The sequence below is a fragment of the Schistocerca piceifrons genome, chromosome 1, assembly GCF_021461385.2.
Source record: "Schistocerca piceifrons isolate TAMUIC-IGC-003096 chromosome 1, iqSchPice1.1, whole genome shotgun sequence".
Lineage (NCBI taxonomy): Eukaryota > Metazoa > Arthropoda > Insecta > Orthoptera > Acrididae > Schistocerca > Schistocerca piceifrons.
In genome coordinates, this window is record NC_060138.1 from 763965993 (window position 1) to 763988922 (window position 22930).

At 38.7% G+C, this 22930-nt stretch overlaps 1 protein-coding gene across 2 annotated transcripts in view; it reads left to right on the forward strand.

The window, feature by feature from the left end:
* Positions 1-291: 291 nt before the first annotated feature.
* LOC124788533 (valine--tRNA ligase-like) overlaps positions 292-22930 on the forward strand; it is a 137283-nt gene continuing 114644 nt past the window's right edge. For both annotated transcript variants that reach the window (XM_047255806.1, XM_047255814.1), the window contains exons 1-2: positions 292-589; positions 4300-4501. In XM_047255806.1, the coding sequence (XP_047111762.1) occupies positions 451-589; positions 4300-4501 (341 nt within the window). In that variant the 5' untranslated portion in view covers positions 292-450. The remainder of the gene's footprint in view (positions 590-4299; positions 4502-22930) is intronic.

The window sequence follows — 22930 nt, forward strand, 5'->3', positions numbered from 1 at the left end:
CTGATCTTATATTCAGGATGAAGTAGTTGGCTGTATCCGGCCACTCTGATTTATGTTTTCCGCGGTTTTCCTAAAGAATTTCGGGCAAGTACTGCGATGGGCGACCACCTGTCCTATCCTCATAAAAGTGTTCTTCCTTCTTATAAATTCTGTGTGCGAGCGTGCATGTATATGTTTGTGTTCAGCTACTTATTTTCTTTGAATTATGAGAAATTCTTAATTATTGTGAGATGATCCCTGCATAAATCATAAAACAGTCATGTACAGTATCTTTGGTCACCAGTGATTGCTAAATATAAATATTAAAAGCAGACGCGCTACGAACAGATGTGCTTGTGCTAGCAGTCAATAATGTTGGTGTTGTGGTATGGATAGGAAACAACTGCATTTGGGTTGACGTAGTTGATGTTAATGCAGTATGGTACTAAGTACATGACATTTTGATATACTATGGGTAGTGCAGATAGATGTCTGCAGTTTTCTCGCTGTTATCTTGGAACTCTTTTTAAGGATGTACAACCCTCTTTTGTACCATCCATTAATTTTCGGCAACTAACCACTGCAGAAACAAGACGAAATGCGCATACAGGTAAACTGTACTTATTAATCGTGCGGTTAAATGAAAGGAGGAACTGTTAATTTATGGCCACTTACGCAGGGCTAAATGTTTCATTAGTGCATTTTTCACACTATCGTTGCACCAAATAACCATCTATCCATTTTTAGCGGAAGTTTAAGACTGTTTAGACGCTGTAGGTTAGAGAGATCCTGTTACTTTAGGAGTCTATTTTCGATACGATACAACATTGTGACTTGGGGTCGTCGTAATTAGTCTGCCATGCATTTTATAGTGGCTTGCAAAATATAAGTATAGACACACGCAATACAGCAAAAATATTAAAGCATCAAAAATCTGGTCGATTATGCTTGATGCGGCGTTCAGTAAAGTCTTTACATATGTACACTTACTCATTCACACGTTCGTGATCCTTAAATACCAACATGAAAGGGAGCCTTCAGGAATGTGAAGCAAGTTATATATTAACAGCCACAATTAGCTGTTTATGTAAAGTGTCCTAACAACATATCACCAGTGCTATCTATTCACACTGACATTTATGATACGTCCTCGAAATTTACTTAGTAACCCCAGTCTTGCTTAACCCTATCTGTCTTAACCCAATGTCACATTGCTACTAAACCGTCATAAATTTTACTGCTACAGATTTATTCAATGGAAGTCACATTTTAGAGATTAAGCATTAGTTAATTATAGTTATTACATCACCAGTGGTATGTTTCATACCAAATTAAGTACAAAATACCTTGTTTTTATACTCTGCTGTAAACGGAAATTTTAGGAGTGTTTAGTAATCTAGGGCTAAACTCGGTATATTTTGGGATACCACAGGGTGCTATTTGCTGCAAGATTATGCAAAAATATCAAAATAATTGTGTAATTTAGATGTAAATGGAAAGAAATGATGGAAGAACAGTAGATTCTTATATTTAGAAAGAAGTAGGTTCAATTGCCAGTACTTGCTGAATGGTGAGAAACAATGTTTTTTATGTGGTACAATAATACACACCCTGGGTGAAACATAAAACCCATCAGTACACTTTACATGGGAATACCACATGCTGGCTGAGCATAAAAGTGCCAATTTACACTGCCAATTATGAAAACCTGTACATATATTTTTATTCTGAACAGTCACCAGTAAGAAATGAGGAAGTCTTCCTCAGAATTGAGGAAGAAATGAATAACTTATTTGGAAAATACTGACTAGGAGAAGAGGCATGTTAGACATCTGTGAAGAGCTACTGTGGTGCAGGAGAGAGTTGTAGGATAAAAGAATTGTCATGCACAGCAGAGCCATAGTTGGGGACATAAGGTGCAAGTGCTACTCTGTGATGAAGAGATTGGCTTGGGAAAGCAATTTGTGGTGACAGGCATCAGATCTGTCAGAAGACTGATAGCTAAAAACAAATAATCTTGAGCTCTGGTGATGCACTTCTTGTTGATTTGGATAGTCATGAGGAAAGGCCAACCTCTATTCAAAATTCAGTCTCATTCTCAGTGTAAAGTATGTGCTCAAGGTGTGAATTAGTGCATAGGTGATACACTTGATGTTATACATCCTGGACGAGCAGGCAGCTGCACATGTTGTTACAGGTATTTAGGTAATTGAGGCCGTGCCCTGAGACTTTCCTTTCATATTTGTATTATTGAAGAAAACTATAATTTTTGAAGTAGGCCTAAACAAAGTTAAAGGATTTCTCACTGACATTCAAATAGAAAAAAACAACAGAGCACAGAAGGGTCAGGCTGCAGCCTTAGGCAAAAGCAGAGTAATTCTCATCTTATAAAAAACTCAAACAGTCTCTTCAGTTGGAGGTATGGACATTCATCATGATCTTCCCTAGTAGTGTTAGTCACTGCCGCATCAAATGGTGGAGGGATGGAAGGGATGACAGCTGTCAAAATGTCACCAGTACCATCAGTGCCTGCATTTTGACATCTGTCACTCCTTTCTCGGGGGGGAGGGGGGGGGGGATATTGCTCCTGTAGAGCCTGGCTACCTCTGGATGGCATATTTGCAGTGATGAGAAGACCCTCACCCTGTAGGCTGAAGGTCTCGCTAGGGCCTTCACAGACAGGCACTGTCCCCCAAGCCTAGACCACGGACAGAGTTCCCATGCCATATCCTCACACGCCTCTAATCCTCCCACCACCCCAAAAATCAGTACCTGATATCAGCCTGGACGCCAATAACCAAACCGTATCCTTCATCTGAGCTTTGATTATTTGCCATCATGCCCAAAAATAAGGGGCATCCTGCTTAAGGTCCTTCCCTTCCCCCGCCCCCCCCTCCCTCCCTCCCAAATGTGTTATTCTGATGTCCAACCTACACAACATTCTGGTTCATCCCTAAGCCATTCCCAACCCCTTGTCAGACATATACTATCCCTATGAAAGACCCAGGAACAAGACCTGCCCAGTCCACCCGACCAGCACTTCCTACTCTAGTCCTGTCACGGGCTTATCCTATCCCATCAGAGGCAGGGCCACGTGTGAAAGTAGTCATGTCATATACTAGCTGTGCTGCAATCACTGCAGAGCTTTTTATGTTGATATGACAACCAACCAGCTAACCATTGGAATGAATGGCCACTGCCAAACTGTACTCGAGAACAGAGATGACCACTCAGTGGCATGACATGCAGTTGAGCACAACTTGCTCAAGTTTATTGGTTGCTTCACAACTCAGGCCATCTGGATCCTTCCTTCCATCACCAGCTTTTCTTAATTTCGCAGATGGGAGTTCAGCCTACAACACATCCTTTGCTGTCTTAACCCTCCTTGCCTCAATGTACGTTAACCCAAGATGCCCCATACCCTCTAGCCAACAGTTTCCCCTTCCTCTTTCCTGTCCGGCCCCTCCAAATCCACAATTCCAAATGACCATCATGTGCCGCCCCCCCCCCCCCCCCGGCACTGGTACTTGTGTAGCCCATGCACCTGCCACCCCTCCTTCCCACATGCCTAGCCAGAAAACCTGCTGCCTCCCACCAAGCTGCAAGCTACATGCCCCCAACCTTTCTTCCTGCCTCCTGCTCCTCTCTCTACCCACTGCACCTGGCAACAAATTTTCTTTTTCCTTTGTGTGTGCCTTTCGACATCCCAGAGCATCTACCATTCTGTAAGTGGTCTCCTTTATCCTTAAGTATTCACAGTCCAGCAGAATTTTCCTCACTATATAAATGTGAATTAGGATTTCTATAGTTTTCAGAAACCACTTCAGGCAAATGCTTTGTTATTTCCTATGATAAGGCAAAGTCTCATGCCTTTTTGCATCCTCTTTGAACAGTCCTCATGCTCAGTGTCTTAGAACCTTCCTTCAAATTACTCTTAAACAAATTCACACTTGAACTCTCAGGTCTATGTGTGACTGATTAACAGTTTTCTTGTGGGCATTAATCTGAGTTGTCATTTCCATTTTATGCACAATATTTTGATTGTGAAAATATTGTGCATAAAGTGGAGACAATCATGTGGCTGAACACTTTTAAGTACAACATACACATTTTTAACCTATCTTCTTCTTCTTCACTTAGCGCATCGATGGCTACTGTCCACAAGCATGTATTTTTTAAATGTTTTTTGTAATTTTAATTAATTTCCACGCCCATTTTGATATGTTTAGAATTATTGTATTTTGAAATTACCTCTTGCCCAAAATATAGAAAATTATTTCTCTGTGAATAGAAAGAAGAAAGTATTGTTTAATGTTGCAGCCACTGGTGATTTTCCATCTAAATATAATCCCAAAGATGTGGAAACTGGTCGATACGATTGGTGGATGAAACATAACTGTTTCTCATTAGTGGAAACTCCTCGTGTGCCATTCAGTATTCTTTTACCACCTCCAAATGTAACTGGAACTCTACATCTTGGTCATGTTCTAACAACAACTGTACAAGATGTTTTTGCCAGGTGGTAAGTGCTTACTGAACCTGTTTATTTTTGAGATTATTGGTATATTACATCGATAGAGCTGTGGGCTCATCATGAAGTCTTATTATTGGTGCTGTTGTTAATTATACACTTAAAATATGAATCACTTGTTGCCATTAAAAATTAATTAAATGAAGGAATATATGAGGTTCAACATAATGGCTGTTCATAATAGGTAGTAGCAGAAAAATAATGTCCGTTAATAAAAATTGACAGAGTGAGTGTAAGCAGGAAAAGAAGAAAAATTAACCAAAAAACGTAAATGGGAGAGGTTGAAGAATGAGTAGAAGGGTAACAGGACAAAAAAGTCAAAAGAAGAATTTTTATAGTCAAGAAGAATATAAATTCATAAGTTGAAGAAAAAAATGAAGACTTGCAGAAAAAATGATGGATTGAAAAGGATAGGAATAAATATTACAGAAAAATATGTCGTCATAAAATGACATTCTATAATAATAAGGCTAATGGAGTGTTATCTTTCCAGATTTGATTATGTTTATCTGCAAAATATTGAAAACTACAAATAAAAATAGCAGCTAGATATTAATATCTGTTAGTGTATCCTGATAAATGTATCCATCTCTACAGTGAATCTTGACACAACAGGGGCTTAGTGCTAAACTCATCTCTAACAGTGACGGTCTGCATCTCATGAGCACTTCCCCAAATGTGTCCAGAAACAAATTTTTTGTGTTATTTTGAGTTCAGTGGTAGTTCCTTTACTCAGTGGTAAAGGAGGACTTCTGTCTGTAGCCTGATGTTATTTGGACAGTGAATTTGTAATATCAAGTCTTATTTCGTGGTTATGGTAGTGTCAAAAATTTCTGGGATTTGTTTTGACATTGTGGTAAGTAAACTTTAATATTGGTAACAAATATAATTTAAAAATTAGTTTATCATTTATGGTTTGTTTCACTGTTATTCAGTTTTTTAGAAAAAGTCAAAGAATTATGTCTATGCAAAGAAATACACACCAGAAGAAGCACTGTAGTTGTTGTTTGCACTACCTAGCGATCCTGAGGACTCTAAAACAGAAAGTGATAGAGCTACAGAAGATGAATTCGATTTAGACATTGTGCAGGACCCTGATCCTTGTTTGGTTCCACAGCCCGATATCAATAATAGAGTAAATGGTTCTTGTGCTCTTCTGCTGATGGTGCCATAAGTGCAGAAGAAGAGCCATTGACAGAAGATGAATGATCTGATAACACTTCTGTTTTTGCCTTGCTTGATGTTCTTACATAACAAGAACCAGTTGTCGACCACCCATTGACACAGCACCGAGAAAGACTCCTTCCCTTCTTTATTTGCGACTCAGATGTTAGAGCATGTTGTTCAGCAGACAAATCTGATTCAGAGCAATTCAAACAAAAAGGTGACAAACAACTGGACAAGTTTACCTATAGACGAGTTACAGGTCTGGATTGGAATGAATATCTTGATGGGTATCATTGTGTTGTGAGGAATGATGACTACTGGAGTTCAGAACCTGCTTTAGGTCAGCCTTATATATTGCAGCCTGTGACTCTAAACGTTTCAGAAATTTGTGTGAAAATATTCACATAAATGACAATATGCAGAATCCTCCAAGAGGGCATCTGAACAATGATAAACTTCATAAGGTCAGATCTCCGATAATCTTTCTGAACAACACAGTTCGTAGGCCTTACATTGCCAGTGAATTATTGGTTGTGGATGAAAGCAAGATACCTTTCAATGGAAGGACATCATTCAAGTGGTACATACGTTTGAAACCAGTCAAACAAGGATACAAGACGTGGTGTTTAGCAGGCCCAACAACAGGCTATGTCACACAATTTGATATTAACACAGGAAAATCAGACAATGGATCTAGAGAAAATTCTCAGGGAGAGTGTGTAGTCATTAGCCTAACCGAAGACCTGAAACACAATAACATTGTGGTAACATTTGACAACTTCTACACCACTATGAATCTAGCGCAAATGTTATTGAACAATGGCATATATTCTATAGGCATTGTAAGAACAAACCAGAAGGGGCCACCTCCAATGATTAAAGATAAATGAACCATGAAAAGAGGAGAATTCAAGTTCCAGTGCAAACGTGGTATTGCAACTATAAAATGGATGGACATAAAACCTGTCGCTATTCTGACAACTTTGGATAACCCTAGAGACACCAGATTTGTCTCAAGGAAGAATAAGTATGGTACTGCAAGCAATATTACTTGTCCAAAAGCTGTAGCAACATTCAATAATGTAATGGAAGGCATAGATCACTTCTACCAATTTGGAGACCATTATGCAACTGGTCGACATTCTCTTAAGAGGTGGCATTGGATTCTCTACTTCCTACTAGACATGATGATTGTAAGTGCATTTCTATTGTACAATAACTGATACAGGACAAGGAGGACATGAAAATCAATTGAACTTTTCACAAAACAGTTAATAGATGGGTTCACATCCTGCATAAAGAAAGGCTGACCAGTAACCCTGCTAACCAAAATGAACACTGTACCAGATGATGTTTGACTGGCGAAAGTAGGAGATCACATGCCTATTTTGGGAAAAACATACAGACAGTTCTGAAAGTGTTCTAAGAAAGTTAAAGACAAGAGAATAAAATACGTTTGCTGCTCCTAAAAAGTGTCCCTGTGTATTGAACTATTTTTGTGGCAGTTTCATGGAAAATAAAGAGGATTGTGACAGCCATTTGAACATTTGTTTGAGAAAGAAATATTGCTTGTAAATGAGCATTAAATTGATCATGCTGAATATAAACCACTTGTAAACTTGAAATGTAATTATTTTTTAAATAAAGTAAAAGAAAACACAAATAAAATGAAAAACACTATTTATTATTTTTTTATGTGTAATGGCAACACACAATAGCTCACAAAAGGGAAGTGGGAAATCCATTTACCATCATAGCTTTAATAGCTCACAAAGGTGTCATGGTGATATATGTACTACCACAGTTTTTGGTCCTAAATCACAAAAATAAAATTATCAAAAAATAAATATAGTCAGTTGATCACAGTTCTAATACTATAGCAAACAAAATATCTTCGCTAAATTGCTACAAAAAATGCGTCCGTGTAAGGGTTAGTGTTACACCACAAGAAGAAGCCACACATTGGCAGTTCAGGGGATCTTGGAGCCCATAAATGGCACGGTTTTTTAAAATTATACAGTTTCTGAGCAGTTGGAGTGCAGCAGCCATCAATATTCATGCTGTGTGACAAGCTGATCCATTGTGCTGAAACATCCATTGTCAGTAATTAGTGTAAATATCTAGGTTTTGTGCAACAGTGTTTAAAGCATGACGACATAGCTATCCAGTGTGACTGTAGTTGCAAGGCTATTCTTGTCCTCAAAAAAATAAGTGCCTATTGCGCCCTATGTTGATACAGCACACCACACTGTAACCTTGGTGCTGTGTAACGGACATAGATGCAGCTGAGTTAGGTTTTCTTCTGCCCAGTAATGAACATTTTGTTCATTAACAAATCCATTAAGACACAAAAGGGCTTTGTGCAGCACCCACAGGTTGTCAACAAACTGATTGTCGTTGTTTACCTTTTCAAGCATTTATCAAAAAGCTTTCATAGGGCAAGCACCTTGCCGCTACCCCAAGTATACATGTTAACTATCTGGCAAGATGGTGTGAGCTGGTTTCTATACATCACAAGTTTCAGAAGTTCTCATTTCTCAAATGACCCTATGCAATAGATATTCAGTCAACAACAGTTTCTCGTGTATTTTAATCTGAATTCACTACTACTACTACTACTACTACTACTACTACTACTAATAATAATAATAATAATAATAATGATAATGATAATGATAATAATAATGATAATAATAACAACAATAATAACAATAGACTCATTAAGTCCTTTCTGGTCCTGCCTTGCTCTGAACCCACTATCCAACATGCTAAATAATACAAATAATGGATACAATATTACTGGAACATACCCACACAAAATCACACATTTGCTATACATGGATGATCTAAAACTACTGGCAGCAACAAATCAACAACTCAACCAATTACTAAAGATAACAGAAGTAGTCAGCAATGATATAAATATGGCTTTTGGAACAGACAAATGTAAGAAAAATAGCATAGTCAAGGGAAAACACACTTAACAGGAAGATTACATATTGGATAACCACAGCGACTGCATAGAAGTGATGGAAAAAACAGATGCCTATAAATATCTAGGATACAGACAAAAAAATAGGAATAGATAATACAAATATTAAAGAAGAACTAAAAGAATAATATAGACAAAGACTAACAAAAATACTGAAAACAGAATTGACAGCAAGAAACAAGACAAAAGCTATAAATACTTATGCTATAGCAATATTGACCTACTCATTTGGAGTAGTGAAATGGAGTAACACAGACCTAGAAGCACTCAATACACTTACACGATCACAATGCCACAAATATAGAATACATCACATACATTCAGCAACAGAAAGATTCACATTAAGCAGAAAGGAAGGAGAAAGGGGATTTATCGACATAAAAAAACCTACATTATGGACAGATAGACAATTTAAGAAAATTCTTTCTAGAACGAGCAGAAACTAGCAAAATACACAAAGCAATCACTCATTTAAATACATCGGCTACACCACTGCAATTTCATAACCACTTCTACAACCCTTTAGATCACATAACATCAACAGATACGAAGAAAGTAAATTGGAAAAAGAAAACACTACATGGCAAGCACCCGTATCATCTAACACAGCCACACATCGATCAAGACGCATCCAACACATGGCTAAGAAAAGGCAATATATACAATGAGATGGAAGGATTCATGATTGCAATACAGGATCAAACAATAAACACCAGATATTACAGTAAGCATATTATTAAAGATCCCAGTACCACAACAGATAAATGCAGACTTTGCAAACAACAAAAAGAAACAGTAGATCACATCACAAGCGGGTGTACAATACTAGCAAATACAGAATAGCCCAGAAGACAGGACAATGTAGCAAAAATAATACATCAACAGCTTGCCTTACAACATAAACTTATAAAACGACACGTTCCCACATACAAGTATGCACCACAAAATGTACTGGAGAATGATGAATACAAATTATACTGGAACAGAACCATTATAACAGATAAAACAACACCACATAACAAACCTGACATCATACTCACCAATAAAAAGAAGAAATTAACACAACTAATCCAAATATCCATACCCAATACAACAAATATACTAAAGAAAACAGGAGAAAAAATTGAAAAATACATCCAACTGGCTGAGGAAGTCAAGGACATGTGGCATCAGGATAAAGTTGACATTATACCAATTATACTATCAACTACAGGAGTCATACCACACAATATCCACCAGTACATAAATGCAATACAGCTACATCCAAACTTATATATACAACTACAGAAATCCGTAATTATTGATACATGTTCAATTACCCGAAAGTTCCTAAATGCAATATAACATATACCATACAGTTAAAAGGAAGTCACGCTTGATCAAGGTCCACGTCACTTTCCATTTTTGACCAGACATAACATCTGAGAAAAGAAAGAAATAATAATAGTATGAGCATGGGATCACTAATGGAGAATTGTTACCCTTGGCTTTCCATACAGAAATCAGGACCTTTATATTAGAACAGAGTCACATAACTAAGCTAATGGCAGGAGTTAGTAATGCTAGGTATGTTGGCTTCAGCCTTTTACCTTTGCTAGGTATGTTGGCTTCAGCCTTTTACCTTTTTTTTTCTCCTCATATGGGCTGAATTGTTTTCTACCCACATCATTGCAAAATAAACTGAGAGAAATCTATGTCGCCCGAATGGAAAAACAGTTTTCATGTTTGATAGTGCGATTATGTGCAGAGCCATCATAGAAACTCAATTCTTAAGCCAAAATAATGTATTTTATAGCACAAAGCACTGATTTGACATTGGGAGAAATGATAGGTCCTCTGCTAAGAATACAAGGATTTTCACAACTCACCTAAAACAGAGACTTCATACAAGGTCCTTCCACCCACCTCCTACCGAGCGAGGTGGCGCAGTGGTTAGCACACTGGACTCGCATTCGGGAGGACGACGGTTCAATCCCGTCTCCAGCCATCCTGATTTAGGTTTTCCGTGGTTTCCCTAAATCGTTTCAGGCAAATGCCGGGATGGTTTCTTTGAAAGGGCACGGCCGATTTCCTTCCCAATCCTTCCCAAACCCGAGCTTGCGCTCCGTCTCTAATGACCTCGTTGTCGACGGGACGTTAAACACTAACCACCCCCCCACCCACCTCCTGCCCCCCTCTCGTGCCCTTCCCCCAAATTGTTTCCCACTTCTCAAACTTGTTACTGCATGGGATTTGTAGATTATGGAGATATGTTCCATTTGTGGAGGAGAAACTGTGTCTTTATGGCATAGATGTAGCATATGACAAGACCTTTTGTGTAATATTTTTATATTGTTATTCCTTCTGATTATCCCACACAGAAGCTGCAAACTAAGGTTTTTCAGTTAATTTAAATCTGCAGTGGTTCAGCAGAAAAATCTGTATTCAGAGCAATTCCAACAAAAACGGCTGTCTGGCCAGACTGTAAGTGAGGCGACAAACAGGTGGACAAGTTTATCTGTAGATGTGTTACAGGCCTGGATTGGAATAAATATCTTGATGGATATCATTGTGTTGTGAAGATTGGTGCACTTGGTTGTTGCTTGTTTTTTACTTTGGGTTAGTTCTGTGCTTTTGAGTGATGTCCAGTCCATTTGCAGTAGAAATAGAGAAATATGAGCTCAAATGCAGACTAATTATAAAATGCATGTTACCAGACTTGGAATTCGCGCTGTTGAAGGTTTTGTCAATAAGGAAAACTGCAAACCCTTGAAAATGTATCAGAGGATTTTTTAATGTAAAAAACTGCAATTTGTCTGCAGCATTGCCATTCATGCTGACAGTCTATAGATCAGCAAGATTCTGTTGTTTGACTGGGCTGTCTGAGTGCTGGGAAGGGGGCACTTGCTTCTAGAAAGTATAGGATGCAGTGATATTGTCGTCAGGTAACCAGGATGTGTCCTGTGGCAAACTGTGGACCGAACCACATTGTGTCGTGCACAGTGGTGTCATAAATGAAAGGTAGTGGCTTCAGTTTAATATGTAATAAATAAACAAATATTCTGGAGAGCATTTCAGGATACGAAAATGAAAGGAATCACAAATAATGTGACAGAAATGTAAATCAGGCATGTTCAACATTTAATGAAGAAGATCGTTACAATGACCTTAATTGTAAGTAGATTATAATCTGTAAAAATGATCACAAGTAGTAATGGGATAAAATGAATGCAACTACAAATTAGATGAGTATGCTAATCAGTGATCACTATATGTAACAATCAGCAAATTGCAATGCAGCACTGAGGAATCAAGACACAATGTAAACACACAACATTAAGTGTTACAACTTTCTATAATGCACTTTTGCTGAGTGAGGTGGCACAGTGGTTAGCACACTGGACTTGTATTTGGAAGGAAGACGGTTCAATCCTCACATCCGGCCATCATGATTTAGATTTTCTGTGATTTCCCTAAATTTCTTCAGGCAAATGCTGGGATTCCTTTGAAAGCGCATGGCCGATTTCCTTCCCCATCCTTCCCTAATTCGAGCTTGTGCTGCATCTCTAATTACCTCATTGTTGACGGGGTGTTAAACACCAGTCTCCTCCTTCCTACTTAAAACATACTTTTGTCTTTTCTATGCAGTACCTTCATTGCTTGGGATCATTTATAAGCACAACTTAGATTCATCTTTGACACAGAAATATGTGAAATTGGCATCTGGAAAATGTGTTCACAATCTACCCAGCCTGCCACTGTGACTGAGCTATTCTAGGCACTTCAGTCCGGAAACGTGCGACTGCTGTGGTTGCAGGTTCGAAGCCTGCCTCGGGCATGGATGTGTGTGATGTCCTTAGGTTAGTTAGGTATAAGTAGTTCTAAGTTCTAGGGGATGTTAAGTCCCATAGTGCTCAGAGCCATTTGAACCACAATCTACCCACAGAAAGAAAACATCTGACAGGTAGCAGAAGCATTTTCAAATAAAGTTTAAAGATATTTCCCCTTAACAACTGCTACACCATAGAGGCAACCTTGTACACACACACACACACACACACACACACACACACACACACACACACACACCCCCCCTCTCTTTAAAGCTGTGTTGTGCTGGCTGGCTGAATACACAAGCAGGGACTCCAGTAATCCAGGTTGATAGTTGTGAAACGTTGTGTCAACTGGAATGTGAGAAAGGGAGCTCTAATTCAGTTTCTGCACAACATTCTTTGTGGACATGACCACTAGCCAGCTATCTACTTGAATGAATAGCCACCGCCAAACTGTAGCATAGAGCAAAGTTGACTAACCAGTGCCAGAACGTGCTGCTATACCTGTACTCGTCCGTGAACATAACCTGGGACCACTGTTCCAATGACCATGTACTGTGTTCTTGACACCAGGCTTTACGGGCTATCCTGTGACAGGGGTCAGTGAAATGCACCTTGCAGGTCTCTGGGCGAATAAATCATGTCTGTTCAGTCGTCTGTAGACTGTGTGTTTGAAGACAACAGTTCAAGTAAGGTCTCGAGCAAAGCTACCTATAGTACTCCGTGGCCGTCTGTAGGCCCTGATACTGAGATATCGGTCTTATTGTGGTGTTGCACACTGTGGACATTCCGTACTGTAGCTCCTGGACACATTTCCTGTCTGTTGGAATCATTGCCATAATCTTGAGATCACACTTTGTGGCACATGGAGGGCCCGTGCTACAACCTGCTGTGTTTGACCAGCCTCCAGTCGCCTAGTATTCTACCCCTCACAACATCATCAATATGTGTTCTTTGAGCCATTTTCAACACACACTCACCATTAGCATGTCTGAAAACGTCTGCACACTTAGTCGTTGCACCATGCTCTGACATGCACCAACACACCTCTGCGTATGTGCACTGCTGCCAGCATCACCATGCGACGACTGCAGGTCAAATGCACCACATGGTCATACCCCGAGGTGATTTAAGCCCGCGAACTGCCCACCAGAGCGTTTTTCACCATTTACCAGCATTATCCTTAATTTATGAGCATGAGTGTACATCAAAACATTTACTGTGAATATGATCTATGCACACATAACTAATTAGTGAACTACACATTTCATATGTAATTTGTAAAGGAGGATATCGGTTTTGGTTTACACAATTTCACAAGAGAAAAGAACTATTAACATTGAGTGTTGATCCAAAAAGTCTATGAAGTCTTAGGAAATGTTTTCAGATTAAAGTTTCATAGAAATCATGTATAGTCTTGCTAGTCTGATGCCTGTCTTTTTAATTCAGTATCACACTGTTCTGACATGAATGCTATTTGAATGTTGTGCAGAGGCAGTTGAATTTAGTGAAACTAAACTTCAAATTGTTGTTGTTTATAGGTCCCCTAACTCCAACTTGAGCATTTCTGCTCAAGCTAGAGAGGGTTCTTGATTCACTTTGTAGGAAGTACCAGAAATTAGTTATATTTTGTGACTTCAATATAAATTTTGTAGGTGATGGTGCAAGAAAAAGGATGTTGGTAGATGTCCTAAATTCACATGATCTGATTCAGACTGTGTTTTTTTCAACAAGGGTGCAGGAGAACAGTAGCACAGCCATAGACAATATTTTTATTCATTCTTCATTACTAGATGGGAATTCTGCTAGTAAAAGGGTGAATGGCCTTTCAGACCATGATACACAAATTTTAACACTAAAAGACTTTTTTTTTTTTGGTCATCAGTCTACTGACTGGTTTGATGCGGCCCGCCACGAGTTCCTTTCCTGTGCTAACCTCTTCATCTCAGAGTAGCACTTGCAACCTACATCCTCAATTATTTGCTTGACGTATTACAATCTCTGTCTTCCTCTACAGTTTTTGCCCTCTACAGCTCCCTCTAGCACCATGGAAGTCATTCCCTCATGTCTTAGCAGATGTCCTATCATCCTGTCCCTTCTCCTTATCAGTGTTTTCCACATATTCCTTTCCTCTCCGATTCTGCGTAGAACCTCCTCATTCCTTACCTTATCAGTCCACCTAATTTTCAACATTCGTCTATAGCACCACATCTCAAATGCTTCGATTCTCTTCTGTTCCGGTTTTCCCACAGTCCATGTTTCACTACCATACAATGCTGTACTCCAGACATTCATCCTCAGAAATTTCTTCCTCAAATTAAGGCCGGTATTTGATATTAGTAGACTTCTCTTGGCCAGAAATGTCTTTTTTGCCATAGCGAGTCTGCTTTTGATGTCCTCCTTGCTCCATCCGTCATTGGTTATTTTACTGCCTAGGTAGCAGAATTCCTTAACTTCATTGACTTCGTGACCATCAATCCTGATGTTAAGTTTCTCGCTGTTCTCATTTCTACTACTTCTCATTACCTTCGTCTTTCTCCGATTTACTCTCAAACCATACTGTGTACTCATTACACTGTTCATTCCGTTCAGCAGATCATTTAATTCTTCTTCACTTTCACTTAGGATAGCAATGTCATCAGCAAATCGTATCATTGATATCCTTTCACCTTGTATTTTAATTCCACCCCTGAACCTTTCTTTTATTTCCATCATTGCTTCCTCGATGTACAGATTGAAGAGTAGGGGCGAAAGGCTACAGCCTTGTCTTAACCCTTCTTAATACGAGCACTTCGTTCTTGATCGTCCACTCGTATTATTCACTCTTGGTTGTTGTACACATTGTATATGACCCGTCTCTCCTTATAGCTTACCCCTACTTTTTTCAGAATCTCGAACAGCTTACACCATTTCATATTGTCGAACGCTTTTTCCAGGTCAACAAATCCTATGAAAGTGTCTTGATTTTTCTTTAGCCTTGCTTCCATTATTAGCCGTAACGTCAGAATTGCCTCTCTCGTCCCTTTACTTTTCCTAAAGCCAAACTGATCGTCAACTAGCGCATTCTCAATTTTCTTTTCTGTTCTTCTGTGTATTATTCTTGTAAGCAGCTTCGATGCATGAGCTGTTAAGCTGATTGTGCGATAATTCTCGCACTTGTCAGCTCTTGCCTTCTTCGGAATTGTGTGGATGATGCTTTTCCGAAAGTCAGATGGTATATCACCAGACTCATATATTCTACACACCAACGTGAATAGTCGTTTTGTTGCCACTTCCCCCAATGATTTTAGAAATTCTGATGGAATGTTATCCATCCCTTCTGCCTTATTTGACTGTAAGTCCTCCAAAGCTCTTTTAAATTCCGATTCTAATACTGGATCCCCTATCTCTTCTAAATCGACTCCTGTCTTCATCAGACAAATCTTCACCCTCATAGAGGCTTTCAATGTATTCTTTCCACCTATCTGCTCTCTCCTCTGCATTTAACAGTGGAATTCCCGTTGCACTCTTAATGTTACCACCGTTGCTTTTAATGTCACCAAAGATTGTTTTGACTTTCCTGTATGCTGAGTCTGTCTTTCCGACAATCATATCTTTTTCGATGTCTTCACATTTTTCCTGCAGCCATTTCGTCTTAGCTTCCCTGCACTTCCTATTTATTTCATTCCTCAGCGACTTGTATTTCTGTATTCCTGATTTTCCTGGAACATGTTTGTACTTCCTCCTTTCATCAATCAACTGAAGTATTTCTTCTGTTACCCATGGTTTCTTCACAGCTACCTTCTTTGTACCTATGTTTTCCTTCCCAACTTCTGTGATGGCCCTTTTTAGAGATGTCCATTCCTCTTCAACTGTACTGCCTACTGCGCTATTCCTTATTGCTGTATCTATAGCGTTAGAGAACTTCAAACGTATCTCATCATTCCTTAGTACTTCCATATCCCACTTCTTTGCATATTGATTCTTCCTGACTAATGTCTTGAACTTCAGCCTACTCTTCATCACTACTATATTGTGATCTAAGTCTATACCTGCTCCTGGGTACACCTTACAATCCAGTATCTGATTTCGGAATCTCTGTCTGACCATGATGTAATCTAATTGAAATCTTCCCGTATCTCCCAGCCTTTTCCAAGTATACCTCCTCCTCTTGTGATTCTTGAACAGGGTATTTGCTATTACTAGCTGAAACTTGTTACAGAACTCGGTTAGTCTTTCTCCTCTTTCATTCCTTGTCCCAAGCCCATATTCTCCTGTAACCTTTTCTTCTACTCCTTCCCTAACAACTGCATTCCAGTCGCCCATGACTATTAGATTTTTGTCCCCCTTTACATACTGCATTACCCTTTCAATATCCTCATACACTTTCTCTATCTGTTCATCTTCAGCTTGCGACGTCGGCATGTATACCTGAACTATCGTTGTCGGTGTTGGTCTGCTGTCGATTCTGATTAGAAAAACCCGGTCACTGAACTGTTCACAGTAACACACCCTCTGCCCTACCTTCCTATTCATAATGAATCCTACACCTGTTATACCATTTTCTGCTGCTGTTGATATTACCCAATACTCATCTGACCAGAAATCCTTGTCTTCCTTCAACTTCACTTCACTGACCCCTACTATATCTAGATTGAGCCTTTGCATTTCCCTTTTCAGATTTTCTAGTTTCCCTACCACGTTCAAGCTTCTGACATTCCACACCCCGACTCGTAGAACGTTATCCTTTCGTAGATTATTCAATCTTTTTCTCATGGTAACCTCCCCCTTGGCAGTCCCCTCCCGGAGATCCGAATGGGGGACTATTCTGGAATTTTTTGCCAATGGAGAGATCACATGACACTTCTTCAATTACAGGCCACATGTCCTGTGGATACACGTTACGTGTCTTTAATGCAGTGGTTTCCGTTGCCTTCTGCATCCTCATGTCGTTGATCATTGCTGATTCTTCCGCCTTTAGGGGCAATTTCCCACCCCTAGGACAAGAGAGTGACCTGAACCTCTATCCGCTCCTCCGCTCTCTTTGACAAGGCCGTTGGCAGAATGAGGCTGACTTCTTATGCCGGAAGTCTTTGGCAGCCAATGCTGATTATTTATCAAAATGTAGGCAGTGGCGGCGATCGAACCCGGGACCGAGGACGTTTTGATTATGAATCAAAGACGCCACCCCTAGACCACGTAGTTCACTTAGTACTCAAATAAATGTCACATTTAATTACAAACTATGTAGGAACGTTAATCCAACAGCAATAGAGAGCTTTTTAAACCTTGTCAAGAAACAAGAATGGCAGGTGTTTATAGTGCCAATAACATAGATGATAAATATAATGCTTTCCTTAACACATTTCTCATGCTCTTTGAGAGTTGCTTTACATTAGAACTTTCTAAATGGGGTACTAGCAATAATAGACAGCCCAGGTGGCTGACTAGTGGGATAAGGATATCTTTTAGAACAAAGCGGGAATTATATCAAAGTGTTAGAAGTAGTCACAATCAAGCTCCAGTAGCCCATTACAAACAGTATTGTAAGGTGCTTAAAATGTAATTAAGAAGGCAAAGAGTATGTGCTATGCAAATAGAATAGCTAATTCACTGGATAAAATTAAAACCATATGGTCATTTGTGAAGGACGTGTCTGGTCAGCAGCACAAGGTTGATGATATAAAGTCAGTTCGCAGTAAAAATATTTCTGTTACTGATAAATCAGATATACATACAGTATTTAACAATCTTTTCTGAGCATTGCTGGTGAATTAAATAAAAATTTAGTTTCTACAGTGAATCATATGACTTTCTTGGCAAATCCGTTTCCGAGATTGATGTCTGAAATACTGCTCTGTGATACAGACAAGAGGGAGATTCAGTCAATAATTAAATCACTGGAGACTAAGGACTATCTTGGATATGATGGAGTGCCTAGCAGAATATTAAAGAACTGTGCTGCACATGTTAGCCCAGTATTTAGCCATAATTGTAATTTTTCCTTTAGGAATGGTCAGTTTCCTGAACAATTAAAGTAGTCAGTAGTAAAGCCGCTTTATAAAAAGGGAGAAAGGGATAATGTAGATAATTTTAGACCTATTTCTATGCCGTCAGTGTTTGCAAAATTTAGTGAAAAGGCTGTGTATGTAAGTATAATTGATCATTTTATATCACACGATTTGCTGTTAAATGTACAGTTCCGCTTTAGAAGCCATTTAATAGCTGAAAATGCTATATTCTCTTTTCTCTGTGAGGGTCTGGATGAGTTAAACAAAAGGTTTCAAATGCTAGCGTATTTTTTGAACTGATTGTGTTGATCACAAAATATTCCTCCAGAAGTTGGACTATTATGGAATATGGGGAATAGCTCACAATTGGTTCACCTCTTACTTTAGCAACAGACAGCAAAAGATCATTATTCACAATGTTCAGAATGGCTGTGATTTGGGGTGTTAGTGGGGTACAGTCAAGTGGGGGGGTGGGGGTGGGGGTGGGGGGTGGGGGTGCCCCAAGGATCAGTGTTGAGGCCACTCCTGTCCTTATTTATATAAATGATATGCCCTCTAGTATTACGGGTAACTCTAAAATACTCTGTTTGCTGATGACACTAGCTTGGTAGTAAAGGATGTTGTGTGCAACATTGGCTCGGTTTCAAATAATGCAGTATTTGACCTAAGTTCATGGATCGTAGAAAATAAACTAACACCAAATCGCAGTAAGACCCAGTTTTTACAGTTTCCAACTGACAGCTCAACAAAACCCAAAGTTTTAATTTTACAGAATGGGTATATGATTAGTGAAACTGAATAGTTCAAATTTCTGGGTGTTCAGATAGATAGTAAGCTGTCATAGAAAGCCCACATTCAGGATCTTGTTCAAAGAATTAATGCTGCCATTTTTATTATTTGAATGGTATCTGAAGTGAGTGATCGTTTGACATGAAAATTAGTCTAGTTTGCTTATTTTTATTCACTTCTGTCATATGGTATTATATTTTGGGGTAACTGTTCCCACTCTAAAAGGATATTTTTGGCTCAGAAATGGGCGGTTCGGGCAATAAGTGGTGTAAGTTCACAAACCTCTTGTCAACCCCTGTTCACGAGTCTGGGTATTTTGACATTGGCCTCTCAATATATATATTCCTTACTGTCATTTCTTGTTAACAATATTAGCTTATTCCCAAGAATAAGCAGCTTTCACACAGTTCCAGAAATCAGACCTGCATTTGGATTGGACTTGCTTAATTCTTGCGCAGAAAGGTGTGAAGTATACTGCTGCATCCATTTTCAATAAGCTACCACTCGAATTAAAAAATCTTAGCAGTAATCCACGCGCTTTCGAATTGAAACTAAAGAGTTTCCTCATGGGTCACTCCATCTATTCTGTCGAGGAGTTCCTTGAAAAATTAAGCTGATTCTTATTGTGTTGTTGATTGTGTTTACTTAAACTTATGGACTGACTTTTTTGTGGGTTCGTGAACATTTATTTTTATCTGTTATTACTTTTATGTTGTAATTTCATATATTGACACATTCCATGACCTTGGAGATTTGCTCCTCAATTTGGTACTACAGAACTTGATGTGTAAATAAATAAATTAATTAATTAACCATACATGACTCAGAGAATCAGTATTCACAATGCACAGTTAGGCAAAAATATCTCAATTTTCTTCTAGATGTGGTATGCTTGCAAACCATGTTTTAAATTTGGTATGTGATTTCCTTAGAATGTGTAGTATAGGTTTCATTGAGCCTCCACATTGTGAAGTTAATTAATGTTAATTACATTTATTAATTATGAAATATTTTTTGCATTCACAATCAACAACAAATGAAAGGATTAGATGTGTCAGCTGTATGAAGTTCAATTGCATTTATTACAGTTGTTTCATTTCCTAAAAATATGCCAGTAGTTTATTTCCTCCATACTTTACCAAACAGATAATTTCTTTCCATCCCATGCTACGACAAAGAAAAGGTAAAACAATAACTTGCCTGTTGTGTTAATTCTCAGGGTCACTTTTTCAAGATTTGGTTATTGCTGATAGTGAAACAGATCATTGGCAGGCAGACTTTTACTGGAGTTCATTAGTACCTTTACCAGGTGATGACTTGTTGGCATGTTGAATGGCTACACATAGAAACTGGCCAGAAGGTCCAGTAGGGAGGTGTTAAAGCAGTGGTTGGATGGTGTGTGGAGGTAGATGGTTCTGACAGACACTGTGCTCAGAACCAAAGTATTGAGCAACCTCTAACCAGTATTTGAAATGCTTCACGTCAGCTCTATTGGTGAAATGTCTCACACTGGTTTTATCATTTCCTGAATGTTATACAAAAATTGGATTGGGCCTGTCCATCCTTTTGATGGTCCAGATTGGAGTCTTCATATCACCATTGGAATTATTTGGTTGCAACTCTTACTGCTGTTCCACGACTCTTTTCATGTGTCTAAAGACTTGTACTCACTAAGAATGTTCCTCTCTAGAAGCATTTCTTCGTAATCTTGAGTACTGTTTAGTTTTTCTGATATCAGCAAAATTACATGTCCTGCTGAACCATCAATTTTTCAGGTCCTTTTGATAGCCTCCATTGTACATTACTTTAACTTAGTCAACATGTGCTGAATGCTCATCTGGTCCACTTCATCCCACAATAGCTGAGGATAGTTTGGAAGCATTCCTGACATTGTCAAATACCTTGCTCACTCACTCTGTCTGTTAGTCCAGATGACTTAGCATCACATCAGGTGTAAACATCACGAAAGTTTATATACCCTAGAAAAATGCAGCAATTGCAGTGTTGTTTAAAGTCAAAGTTTCATAAAATTAAAGGTCTCTCTGATCTTGTCTTTCCCAAAGCAACTCTTTCAAGTTGAATACCTAAAGAAACATGGGGATGTTTTTGTTTGAAGTGACACATTAAACTTGCTTTAATGTGAGTTAAAAGGCATTTCTCCATTCATTATTGTCGAAGAAAAGATTGATAAAGCAGTACAGCACTTTGGCTTGTAAAAATGTAATAATGGTGTTTCCAAAGAAGACAGGCGTGAATATTATCAATGCACAAGTTTGCAAAATATTGAAATGAGTTATTTACAGAAGAATAGGAAGACTGGTAAGTTTTGATGATAACAAAGATGAGTTTGAATTTTGGAGAAATGCTGTAACATGCAAGACAGTGCTGACCCTAAGACATGTCACAGAAGGTAAGTAGAAGAAATACAAACTGAAATTTATAGCAGCCTACATTTAGAAAAGGCTTTTGACAATGTTGACTTGAAAGCACACTTTGAAACTCAAAAGGTAGAAGAAATAAAATAAATGGAGTGAAAGGGGAAGGGGAAGCTTCTGTTGGGACAGGGTTGTAGCCTATCCCCAATGTTATTCAGACTGTATATTGAGTGCACCAATCAACACACATTCTTGAACGCAGCACTACACAGTAGACAACTGTTGTGTGCTCCAATGTTGACCTAGTGACATAATCAATTATGATTGCAGTGTGCTTGAGGTCATCAAATTTAGATTGTGGATCAAATAAAATGTGTTGCCTGGTCAGATGCACCATATTTCTTGTTACACAATGTTGGAGGTTGTGTCTGATTAAGCTGTCATCCAGTTGGAGCAGTATTGTGCCAAGGGGACATTGCCATGGGCTTCCATGGGACATAGTGATAATAACTGAAGACATCATGACAGCCGTGGCCCCCATGAACATTATTCACATCATTACATGCTTGATGTCTTCCCTAATGATGATGGCATCTTTCAGAAGGAACGGTCTGTGTTACAAGTTCATACTCATGCTACAGTTGTTTGAGGAGCATTGTAGTAACTTCACATTGATGTCTTTGCCACCAAATCTGCATGATCTGAATCTTGTCAGAACCATCCACTCGTACTAAAACTCCAGAAATGTCTCAGTTAAGCCAATGAGTCTGTAGATGGTGATATGAGGGGTATAACGGGCCACACTTTCCCACCCCAGTTTTGCAGTAATTAAGCCAGTCTGTCCTTGAACTGACTTAGTGAGCCGCCACATAGAAATTCTTACTACCTGTTGTGTGGAGATGCTCTTGTAGTTTTATGTCCACTTGCAGAGCCGTCGCAGTGTCATCAAATTCTGAAAGTGCAGTAGTTGGGATGCCATTATGGTATGTTCATTTAAGAAACTCTGTAAAATGAACTTGTTCACACCGATTATAAGCTATCTATTAATGGCCAAGAGCATGGTCTATTGCATGACTAGATCAAAAGGCATCCATACAATTTTTATATTTACATAAGATCATACACATGCCAAAGTTATTCATTTATTAATATCAACATTTCCCAGCGTTACAAAATTATTGAAATATAGTACTTATGACCTGTATACTCCTTAGGAGGCAAAAGGAAATTTTGTTAGCAAATATTTATTAATAACAATTACTTGATTCACACCAGAATAAATGTACTTTCCCTAC